General features: G+C 31.7%; 1 protein-coding gene across 1 annotated transcript in view; it reads left to right on the forward strand.

Moving 5' to 3' along the window:
- Positions 1-13,294, forward strand: part of LOC127702831 (fatty acid synthase-like) — a 60,317-nt gene that overhangs the window by 15,869 nt on the left and 31,154 nt on the right. Inside the window, 2 exon segments of the mRNA XM_052207133.1 lie at positions 1,737-1,851; positions 4,830-4,973. Of these exon segments, the coding sequence (XP_052063093.1) occupies positions 1,737-1,851; positions 4,830-4,973 (259 nt within the window).

Consider the following 13,294-nt stretch of genomic DNA (forward strand, 5'->3'; position numbering starts at 1 on the left):
ATTGCCTCCAAATTTTAGGAATTAGGGGCAAAAAAGGGGCAAAAAACAAGCATTTTTCTAGTTTCATGACAATAACTTGTGTGTAAGTGTATGGATCTTTCTGAAATTGTACTACAAGGTTCCATATCACAAAGGGAAAGCTGGAATTGAGTTTGGGGGTAATTGCCCAAAAAGTTTAGGAATAAGGGGCCAAAAAGGGGCCAAAAATAAGCATTTTTCTAGTTTCCAGACAATAACTTGTGTTCAAATGTATGGATCTCGGTGAAATTGTACTGCAAGATACCATACCACAAAGGGAAGGCTGGGATTGATTTTGGGGGTAATTCCCTCAAAATTTTAGTAATTAGGGGCCAAAAAGGGGCAAAAAACAAGCATTTTTCTAGTTTCATGACAATAACTTGTGTGTAAGTGTATGGATCTCTCTGACATTGTATAACAAGGTTCCATATGTCAAAGAGAATGCTGGGATTGATTTTGGGGTAATTGCCTTCAAATTTTAGGAATTAGGGGCCAAAAAGGGGCAAAAAACAAGCATTTTTCTAGTTTCATGACAATAACTTGTGTGTAAGTGTATGGATCTCTCTGAAATTGTACTACAAGGTTCCATATTACAAAGGGAAAGCTGGAATTTAGTTTGGGAGTAATTGCCCAAAAAGTTTAGGAATAAGGGGCAAAAAAGGGGCCAAAAATAAGCATTTTTCTAGTTTCCAGACCATTACTTGTGTTCAAATGTATGGATCTCTCTGAAATTGTACTGCAAGGTACCATACCACAAAGGGAAGGCTGGGATTGATTTTGGGGGTAATTCCCTCAAAATTTTAGTAATTAGGGGCCATAAAAGGGCAAAAAAGCAAGCATTTTTCTAGTTTCAGGACGATAACTTGTGTGTAAGTGTATGGGTCTTGATGAAATTGTACTGCAAGGTTCCATATCACAAAGGGAAAACTGGGTTTGAGTTTGGGGGTAATTGCCCTAAATGTTTAGGAATTTGGGGCCAAAAAACAAGCATTTTTCTAGTTTCCAGACAATAACTTGTATTCAAGTGTATGGATCTCTCTGAAATTGTACTGCAAGGTACCATACCACAAAGGGAAAGCTGGGATTGAGTTTGGGGGTGATGAATCATAAGGGGGTTCAAAAAATTGGGGGGGATTTTTTTTTCCTTTTTTTTCTTTAAAATTTTCCATTTTAAATTGGTTATTTCTGATTTATATATAAAAGCAAATAATAATGATATGGTTTGAATAGGTAAATTAAAATTTTTTAAGTTCTTAGACCACTTTCATTCTGTGTCAGAAACCTATGCTGTGTCAAATATTTAATTACAGTCAAAATTCAGTGCTTTATCAAGCTTGAATGTTGTGTCCATACTTGCCCCAACTGTTCAGGGTTCGACCTCTGCGGTCGTATCAAGCTGCGCCCCAGCGGAGCATTTTATTTCAGTATGGATAGCAGTAATAGCACTGTTATTTACATGTTGATATTTTAGTGACAGAATTGGTTTAATTCTCGTCCATGTAAATCTTGCACTTTCTCTTACATAAGAAATTTAGAAAATATAGACGAGTAAAGTTGTAATCCATGTTAAAACTATGGAAATGTTTTGGATATGCAAGGAATTTGTTAGATTATTTTTTTTTTTTTTTTGATTAGTGATAAATTCCAAAGTCAAAAGTAATGAATATATGCTAGACTTATAATTACCACTGTTTTTGAAATTTTATACTTTTTTGTAGGTAGGTGATCCAATAGAAGCAAGGAGTGTTACAGAAGCTATATGTTCCGCCAGAGAGAAACCACTACTAATTGGATCTGTTAAAGCTAATATGGGCCATAGTGAAGCAACTGCAGGTTTGTAACTTTATTATTCTAGTTTTGCTGGATAGACATAGCTACTGTTGATGACATAATTTAATAAATTCATTATTTTCAAATATATACTTGAAACAGCATCAAGTTCTGCAGTAGTTTACATATGGTGTTTCATAAGAAAATATTACTGCTTACAGTCATAGTATGAGGAATATTTACAAATGAGCGCTGTCAATGGGTGAAAAAAGTGCCATGTTATGTAGAGTGCTGTTATTTCAAAAAAAATATCAAAATATACAAAAACTGATCAGCTATATCTTGTATTGAATTTTTCTTGCCTAAAACCAGAAAACATCAGGTTAAAATAGATATCATTGGATCAAGCATTATGATATTTTGAGCTGAAAGTAGGCCAAGTCACAGGACCTAACCTTTTTGACTTTTAATGGACTCTTTAAAAAAAAGGACCTTTTCATTTTATCAGCAATTATAAAAATGTTCTTTTGATATTTTCCTCAAATTTTTACCTGGTTAGTATTTATTGAAGTGAGAGAAAAACATGAATGTAATGACAGTAACAATATTTGAATAAATCAAATCAAGAAAATAAGCTAAACTAGATATCGTAGAATTTCCTTTGGATCAATATCAAACATTTTTCCTAGGAAAGGTGAAGGTGCAATTAAGGCCCTTTTCAGCCTACAAAATTGAAGTATTGCAAAACTGGGTGATTTTAGCTTAAGAATAATCGTTAAGTAGGAGCAAAGTTTAAAGTGTTATATCTTTGAAGTATCATGAATATTTTCGGAGATTTAAAAGTCGTAAAGATAAAATCCTTTTTTTTTTTACAAATCAAAGAGCAGCATTTGCATATTTCTACCCATTTGTTATTGTGGTAAATTATTTAGTTGGTACTTGCATGCGCTTTATATTAATTGGTTTTAAATCTTTTATATTTTCATTAAAACAAGTACAATAGCCTTTTTTATACGCCCGTCAAATTTTTGACAGGACGTATTATGGTATACAAATGTCCGGCGTCCGTCTGTCTGTCTGTCCGGCGTAAACATGTCGCACCGTAACTTGAGAATGACTTATCCAAATTTCATGAAACTTAATATAGTTGTTTCTTATGTTTCTTATGATGGTCAAACGATCTGTATACTTTTTGGTGAAAATAAGATTAAAACTTTTTGAGTTACGGGACTTAGTAACTAAAACAGGTGTGTGTTTTTTTTCACATGTTGCGCCGTATCTCAAAAACAATTTATGATTATTGCTTAGAACTTTACACACTTCTTAGTTATATTAATCTTTAGATCTGTATACTTTTTGGTGATGATTCAAAATTTTATTTTAGAGATATTGAGTAATTTGTTAAAAGAGGGGGAGGGGTTTTTCACATGTCGCGCCGTATCTCAAAAACAGTTTATGATTATTGCTTAAAATTTTACACACTTCTTAGTTATATTAATATGAAAATCTGTATAATTTTTGGTTTTGATTCAAAATTTTATTTTAGAGATATTGAGTTTTTTGTAAAAAAAAAAAGGGGGTTTTCGCATGTCACGCCGTATGTCAGAAACTATTTATGCTTATTGCATAAAAATTCACACACAAGACGACGGGCGTATCATGTGCTCATGGCGCAGCTGTTTATTAGCTCACCTGGCCCAAAGGGCCAAGTGAGCTTTTCTCATCACTTGGCGTCCATCGTCCGTCGTCTGTCGTCCTTAGCTTTTTACAAAAATCTTCTCCTCTGTAACCACTGGGCCAAATTTAACCAAACTTGGCCACAATCCTCATTAGGGTATCTAGTTAAAAAAATGTGTCCGATGACCCTGCCAACCAACCAAGATGGCGGCCATGGCTAAAAATAGAACATAGGGGTAAAATGTAGATTTTGGCTTATATCTCTGAAACCAAAGCATTTAGAGTAAATCTGACATAGGGTAAAACTGGTTATCAGGTCAAGATCTATCTGCCCTGAAATTTTCAGACAAATCTGACAACCTGTTGTTGGGTTGCTGCCCCTGAATTGGTAATTTTAAGGAAATTTTGCAGTTTTTGGTTATCTTGAATATTATTATAGATAGAGATAAACTGTAAGCAGCAATAATGTTCAGCAAAGTAAGATCTACAAATAAGTCGTCATGACCAAAATTGTCAGTCTACTCCTTTAGGAGTTATTGCCCTTTATAGTCAATTTTTAACAATTTTTCGTAAATTTTTGTAATCTTTTACAAAAATCTTCTTCTCTGAAACTACTGAGACAAATTTAACCATACTTGGCCATAATAATTATTAGGGTATCTAGTTTAAAAAATGTGTCCGATGACCCCACCTTCCAACCATCATGGCCGACTTGGTTAAAAATAGAACATATGGGTAAAATGCAGTTTTTGGTTTATATCTCTGAAACTAAAGCATTTAGAGCAAATCTGACAGGTGGCAAAAATGTTCATCAGATTTAGATTTATCTGCCCTGAAATTTTCAGACGAATCCGACAACCCGTTGTTGGGTTGTTGCCCCTGAGTTAGTAATTTTACAGAAATTTTACAGTTTTTTGTTATTATCTTAGATATCATTATAATATCTAATATTAATTATGATTTTAACCTTATTTTACATGATTTCCAAAGCATCAGTAAATACAGGTGAGCGACACAGGCTCTTGAGAGCCTCTAGTTTGTGATGTCAAAACTGCTTTTATTTTGACGTGATGGGTTAAAAAAAACTTTGTTTTCAATTTTGCCACACCTCAACTTTTAAACAGACATAAATTGAAATCTTAAGTTAATGTTCAAATTTTAGTCAACTAGTAAGGCCAAATAAGGCACTTATCACAATCTGCTCTTTTTGGACCTTGGCATATATTCTGTTATTTTCTAAACTCGCTATCATTTGGTCCAATATTGTTGATGGTACAGTCACATCAGATTTTATGATAAAGTAGTCAAATGAAATTTTCTGCAGAATAATGTACACTTAGTGAAATAATCGTATTTTTTTGTAGGATTGGCAAGTTTAGTGAAATGTATATTAGCAGCTCGACATGGTATAATACCTCCACAGATCAACTTTAAAACACCAAATCCTAATATTGAGGCCATTAAAGAGGGAAAAATAGTTGTTGTTAAAGAGCCTACCGAGCTGAAAGGTTTGTAAAGTTATTGTAAAATATACTAATAGAATAGTGTTTTCAGTTCACCATAACAAAATTTTTACAGCTTATTTTGTTCGCATGAAAATGATTCTTAGTTTTCTGGCATTCATTTTATTACGGAAGTTGTCCAATTGAAGAAAAAAAAATGATATTAGTGGGATAAATAGAAGAGAAAAAGAGGTGAAAAACACGGAGGGGACATTCAAAACTTAAAAATTACCTTAGGGCTAGCATAATATGACTGGCTGTGTCCATCTACTACAAATCAGGGTATAATCGTATGACATGGAAAGGAAAAAAGTAAACAAGGGCAATAATAAATCACCCTAAGGAAACTTCTGTGAGATACAGAAGATGAGCCTTAGTTTAAGTGTAAAGAATTACTTCTTTTGTGAAATGTATTTTTTTTTCATTTCTGTAGGGGGCATTATGTTTTCTGATCGTGAGTCTGTTCGTCCTGTGCTAGGTTAAATTTTTTGGTTAAGGTAGTTTACAATGAATTTGTAGTCACAGCGACTTGAAACTTAGTACAACTGTTCATTGTGATGCGATGTTTTAAATTTTTTGGTTAAGGTAGTTTACAATGAATTTGTAGTCACAGCGACTTGAAACTTAGTACAACTGTTCATTGTGATGCGATGTTTTAAATTCTAGACTTGAATTATCGCCCCTGATTAATGGCGGTTGGTGGAAAAATTCACTGGTAAAATATTCTGAGAATCCTGGGTTTTTTAACAGTTTCCACACTTAAAATACACCAAATATTTATATCAGAGAGGAAGAAACACTAAGATAACTTCCGATCGATCAATTATATTTACAAACATTTATTTACGCTGATTTACGTGTGTGCACATATAACTATATAAACACGTGTTGACTACAAGCCGGTCATCATGGTAGATTTAGGCAAATTGAAAATTGACCTATCGATGGACAAAACCATTAATGACTATCCTCTTTCATCTCTCCCATCAAAGCAAAACAAGAGGACTGGTAAAGCAAAATTAAGCCTTTTCGAGCAAATTGACCCAAACTTGTATGATGAACATGCTTAAATCATCACATTCTACACAAACCTTGACAGAATCCAACCATGGATAAAAACACTAGATATTTACTATTATGACAATCTTGGAAAGGAACCTGATTATGATATTGAATGGCATGACGAACCCAAAACATGGGAAAACCGAAACAACAGTGGAAATTCTGTGATGATTGAAGTATTAAAAAAGGGGGAACTTCAATTTAATATTACATTTTTTGTCACAACAGGAACAATAAGAGTACAAGGCAGTCATTATTATGAGTTTGTGGATATTCATTTTCCAATTCTGAAAGATATTCTTGATAAAGTTCTTACAAACATATCACAAACCAGTCCTACTAATACATGTATTTCACACGAATGTCATGATGACAATAACAATACACACATTAATGAATTATGCCCTGTTGACAAGGTCACTTGTGTATTACCTGACTCCCAGACTGGGTTAAAATCAGTACTAGTACAAGAAGATCAACCTCAAAAAGATGATTTTCAAAGGCTTGAATTAAATTTAGTTGACACGCTGGCTAAAATAGAACACAGTCACAATGAAAACTTCAGCAAAGTATTAACTGCTGTTAAACAATGCAATGATGATGTTCTAGTCTTGGGAAAAGGTAGAAAAGACGACAATGAGATATCAACATTACAATTAAAATATAAAACCGTACAAACAGAAAAACAGACTTTGGAAGTTAAATTAAAACACGAGCAAAGCAATATTATGTTAATTAAAGCTCAACATGAAGATCAAATGAAATGTCACAATCAAATACTGGAGGAGACTAGAGCAGAAATGAAAAAGGTATTAACTACTTCAAACTCTGAGATCGACTTTCTATCGGTAAGCCTACAAACCAAAAATGAAGAAATTGACAAACTAACTGATACTCTAAAACGACATACTCAACACTTGGAGAAATTACAAGAAGAAAATATCTCTCTCCGCTCCCAAATGATTTCTCGATTTGAAGATTTTCATCTTGTTAATGCAGACACGAAATATACTGACAAATCTAAACTTGACATTGATAACAAACCAACAATTATTTTAATTGGTACATCCAATACCAAACGTATCAATGCAGAGAAGCTATCGCCATCATTTACAACCAATAAGGTTACTGCTTTCAATTTAGAAGAAACTAAACAAGCTATTTTGGAGATATCGGATATAATTCCAAATCTAGTAGTGTTTCATTCCCTGATGAATGATTTGAAAATAAAATCACCACAGCAATGTGTAGAAGAAATACAAGATTTTGTCAAGCTTGCACTTCAAAAATGGCAAAATAGTGGTTGCATCATCTCTCTTACTACTCCTCGACTCGACAGTGTAATTTTCAACACAAATGGACAAATCATAAATGCCTTGTTGAAACAAATATATGATGACAATAAAGATGTTCTACTTGTTGATCATGGCAATATGTTGCGAAATGGAAACCCAATTGCAGAGCTACTAAGTGAAGATAAATTTCATCTCTCTGACTCTGGCGTGTCTCAGCTATCGGCAAACTTAAAGCGTGGAATACACACTGCCTTAAACATTCCCATGCCAAATTCAAGAGGTAGATCCAAATCGCGCAACACAAGAGGACGTGGACGTGGACGTGGCAGAGGTCATCATGAATAACTTGCTTTTTAATATTATACATATTACCATATCATTATGTTGACTTCCTTTAACATGTTTAAAGTCATTTACATATAATTTATATATACATGTACAACTTTATATATTTCTTCTTTTTTTTGGGCTGATAAATTCATATTCACATTTGAATAGATTTTTCAAATGAAACAGCCATTATGTGAAGAAGTCACACTATTACATGGTCATATATATGTAACCTCTGCTAGGTATAAAAGTTCGCCTTTTTTATTTTATTTTATTCATTTTTATTTTTAGTTTTCACATTTGAATCATACTTTTGATCTTGAATTAACCCAGGATATCAGGTTATTCAACCCAAATCAGTTTAATAGTTATTCAGTTAAAAGAGGATACATAGAAAAGAAATTATCTGTCATTATATCATAGACTATTTGTATTTAGAAAACCATTGTAAAAACTATCCTCTAAATAAATCTACTTATTTCAAATATTTACATTTCTGAATATTTTCCTTGTTGTCTCTTCCTTTTATTTAGAGACAAATTTTTATTATTTTTTTTTTTATAGATAGAAAATCTATTCTATTATTTATACCAGATTTAATTGTATCAACCAAAATGCCAAAATCAAACCAATCATCTGTAAAATTTGGTTATTGGAATATAGGTGGCTTATTTTCAAAGGGCATGAATAAAGCAGAGGATCCCCTTTTTCTGAAACATATAGAGAATTACGACATTGTTTTTTTAGTCGAAACTCATGTGGGATATAATTCCCAAATACACAATATTGGTAAATTTCATTATCATCCAATATGTAGAAAATTATCAAATAATAACCGTCATTTTGGGGGTATAGCAATTCTACAGAAAAGTCACGTTAAACCTCATGTCAAAATATTGATTAACAGTAATCCAGATTATCAATGGATTAAATTAGAAAAATCCATTTTTGGATTTAAAAGTGACCTATTTATTTGTGTACTGTACAACCCCCCTGTTACGTCTAAATATACCCAAGAACTCTCTTCTGATGTTTTTGAATGCATAGAAAAAGATATCTTTCAGTATAAAAAAATGGGTGAAATTTTGTTATGTGGAGATTTTAATGCCAGAATAGGCTCTGAAAATGACTTTATAGTAAACGATGATTCAAAATTTACTCCAATTTTTGATACATACCCTACTGACAAAAACATTATGACAAGAAAAAGTCGAGACCAAAAAATTGATCAAAGAGGCAAAGAAGTTTTGGATTTTTGCATTAGTAAACAAATAAGAATTTTAAATGGCAGAGTTCTTGGTGATACATTTGGTAATTTTACTTGCTATACCCCCAATGGTGCAAGTGTGGTTGATTATGTTGCTGTGTCGGAAGAAATTCTTGAAAATGTACTGTATTTTAAAGTATCCAGATTTATTCCCACATTATCTGATTGTCATTGTAAACTTGAGTGGGAATTATCTGCAAAATATTGTGTTCCTGGAGAAAATGATATTCCAATCCAGTTGAAAAATATGACACCTAATTATATCTGAACTGACTGTTCAGCAATAAAATTTCAAGAAACACTTTCTTCAGATACACTACAAAACTACATACTAGAATTCAACAACAGCACAATTCAATTTACTCAGACATCAGTAGATGAAGCATCATCAAAACTTTCAAACATCTTTTTATCAGCAGCAAATCTATCACTTAAACGACCTTTAAAAAAACACACAAACAAACAAAAAAACAAAAAGTGGTTTGACGCAAGTTTACAACAAGCTCGAACTAACTTGCTTAATTATGGAAAAATTTATTCAAGATTTCCATATGATCCAATTATCAAAAATCACTTTTATAAACTGAATCGTGAATACTCCAAACTAAGGAAATATAAATACAAACAATACAAACAATCATTGATTAGTCAGCTGGACTCCTTGCACGAAGAGAATCCAAAACTGTATTGGAACTTAATTAATGAACTACAGGAAAAAAATGAAACTAAAAAAAAATGTGGAGTACAACCATCAACTTTGATATCACATTTCCAAAAGTTGTCACAACTGAAAGGTGAATTTCAAAGTAGATATACAGAGCTATGTGAAAAACTGAAACAGTTAGAAAACTCAAAATGTTTCAACGAGTTGGACTCCGTTATCACTGAGTCTGAAATATCCAAAGCCATTTCACACTTAAAATGCAATAAATCATCAGGCTTGGATAACATTAGTAATAATATGATAAAGAGTGGACAGACTTTCCTTTTAAAAAGTTTTCAACAGATGTTTAATACTTGTCTGTCTTCAGGTATATACCCAACATCTTGGGCTGAAGGTTATATTACACCAATTTTTAAAAGCAACGATACAAGTGACCCTAACAATTATAGAGGAATAACAATAACAAGTGCAATTGGAAAGCTTTTTAATAGAATATTAAGTCTAAGACTGGACAAATTTCTTCAGGAACATAATATTATACATGATAGTCAAATTGGATTCACAAGGAAAGCCAGAACTGCAGATCATATGTTTATTTTAAACTGTCTTATTAACAAATACTGTAATTCAAAAGAAGGTAGACTGTTTGCCTGTTTTGTTGATTTTCAGAAGGCTTTTGATACTGTTATACATACAGGGATCAAGATTAAACTACTAGATATTGGGGCTGGGTCTTATTTTTATAACATTATTAAAAGTATGTATGAAATTAGCAAATCATGTGTCAAAATTCAAAATCAAGTAAGTGATTTTTTCCCATTAGATATTGGAGTCAAACAAGGTGACAACCTCAGTCCGAATTTATTCAAGATATTCATAAATGATTTGCCCAGATATTTGTCAGATACTAGAGACCCAGTTAATGTCAATGACAAAGATCTACATTGTTTAATGTATGCTGATGATATTGTTTTATTATCTACATCAGCTGAAGGACTACGAGAAAAGCTGGGAATGCTTGATAAATTTTGCAAAGATTGGTGTCTCAATGTGAATACTAATAAGACAAAGGTGCTGATTTTCAACAAGGCAGGCAGACATGTAAAACAGATATTCACATTTCAGAATATAAATCTGGAATGTGTTTCAAAATACAAATACCTAGGTTTATATTTAAGCTCATCTGGTTCATTCAGTTATGCTCAAAATGAACTATACAAAAAATCCCTGAAAGCTCATTTCAAATTAAGGAAAGATCTTTTATCACTTAATCCTGATGTAAAAACAAGTATTCATGTTTTTGACCACACTGTAAAACCTATTTTATTATATGGTAGCGAAATATGGGGGATGTTTAATTCTCTTTCCTCTAAATGTAAGAAGGAAGATATATCTTTTGAAAAATTATATTCAGGTTTACCCTGTGAGAAACTTCATATAAAATTTTGTAAATTTATACTTGGGGTACACAAGAAAACAACAAATGCTGCAGTGTTATCTGAACTTGGAAGATTTCCAATATATTTTAATATTATAAAAGGAATGTTATTGTACTGGTATAGATTAGAGAATTTAGGTAATAATTTTCCTCTATTAAAAGAGGCATATACACAATCAAAGACACTACATCACATGAATATAACATCATGGTATGGTTCAATAAATGTTGTTTTTAAAAAACTTGGTATTGACTATACAAATGCCATAAATGCTCCATTTTGTGAATCCTTATACAAATTTAAGAAATATATACAAACCAAGCTATCAATATTGTTTATTAGCTGTTGGAAAAAACAAATAGATAAATTTTCAGACAGTAAACTGAAAACCTACCTTTTATATAAAACAAATTTTGGTTTTGAAAAATATCTAACATTGATCAAGAATTTTGAACTTAGAAGAAGTTTTACTAAATTACGTGTATCTTCTCATGGATTACAAATAGAATTAGGTAGATATCAGGGTATTCCCCGAATTAACAGAATATGTAATAAATGTTCTTCCAATACTGTCGAAGATGAGGCTCATTTTCTATTTGATTGTAACAAATTTGAGGATGATAGAAATTGTATGTTAGCTAGTATTGCACAATATAATTCTTATTTTAATCATATGAACAGTCAAAGCAAAATTATCTGGTTATTTAGTGTAGAAAATGTTGAGTTACTTAAAATAATATGTAATTTTATATACAAACATCTTCCTTAGTGAAGATTAGTTAAAGGAAATCTATGTGTGTATATACATTTGATTGGACATAGAAAATTATATTCATCTGAATATCACAAACATACTAGCCGATTAAAAAAAAAAATAATTGTTAAGATATATTATGTATTCAAATGTTCTCTTATGTCCTTGAGGCATCGTCCCCTGGTATCAACTGCATTCAAGTTACCTATGATGCTTCCTTGTTTGCTTTTGATACAGGTAGGAAAGAGACATTTACACACATTTTACATGCCTATGGCCCATAAGGTATCGCCCCCTGGTGTCAGCTGCCTGTAGGAAACCATAATGCTTTCCTATTTGCTGCTGACACAGGATGAGTCATGGACATGTTTAATTTCTACTTTCTTTTTGGCTAATTATTATATATTTAATTGATCCAACTTTTTGTGTACTATACATATGTGGATATCTATTTTTTCTTTTTTTCTTTTTGGGCTGCTTGTTTGTTATCTATATCAACCACACTTGCAATAAAATGCATTAGTATTAAAAAAAACAACATACTATAGATTCTTTATCTACGTATTCTTTAAGAACTTAAATAGTTCTCGTTTAACTTTTCTTTTTTTTTTTTATCTCATTGTTTGTATTGTATTATGAAAAAATTATTGATGTTGTAGTGTTTATGCCCTTTGGGGCCCATAATTGGAAAATAAAAAAAAAATATCTTATCTTATCTATCTTATCTATACCAAACTTAGTTTTCACCCCGTTTTCATGGTTCATAAAAATGAACATAGAAATGTGATATTTGGAAAATTCTTACATTATCAGGTTAAAGTTTTTAGTTAAGGTAGTTTTTCATGAATGATGTTACCATGAAGTTTTGGTCACAACAACTTGAAACTTAGTACATATGTTCATTGTCCGGTTAAATTTTAAAATGACATGCCAAAATTACGATTGTGATTAAAATTTCAGTGAACATGGACATACGCTAGTGGGTCTTGGTGTCCTAATACTGTATATTTGGACACATATTTTTTGGTGTCCTATTACTGTATATTTGGACGCATATTTTTCTGTTTATTACAAGTTTGTCAGGTTTATTGTTATTTTGCATATTAGATGATATTCTATACACTTCATAATTCAGCAAAAAAATTTTGCAATGAACAATTGTGTGGACTGGAAATATGTTGCTTTTATTTGTAAATCTTTGTATTTGTAAAACACTTTTGCTTACAGATGGCTATATTGGATTAAACTCCTTTGGATTTGGTGGTGCCAATGGACATGCTATTTTAAAACCATTCAAAAGGAGAAGAAAGGCTATGGGTTAGTCTTAGTTATATGTTGTTGTCAGCATGATAATGTTAATATTGAAATTTGTTTTAAAAGAAACCATTAAAATGGCTGATGAAATCATTTTTAGTTGCATACTCAACTTTAGCACTCTAACTTACAAAATATTAAGAGCACTTGGAAAAAGTAGATTAAAGGTCTAAATTGAAATATTTTTTGGAACATTGAATCA

This window comes from Mytilus californianus, unplaced genomic scaffold (genome assembly GCF_021869535.1).
Source record: "Mytilus californianus isolate M0D057914Y unplaced genomic scaffold, xbMytCali1.0.p SCAF_5, whole genome shotgun sequence".
Classification (NCBI taxonomy): Eukaryota; Metazoa; Mollusca; class Bivalvia; order Mytilida; family Mytilidae; genus Mytilus; species Mytilus californianus.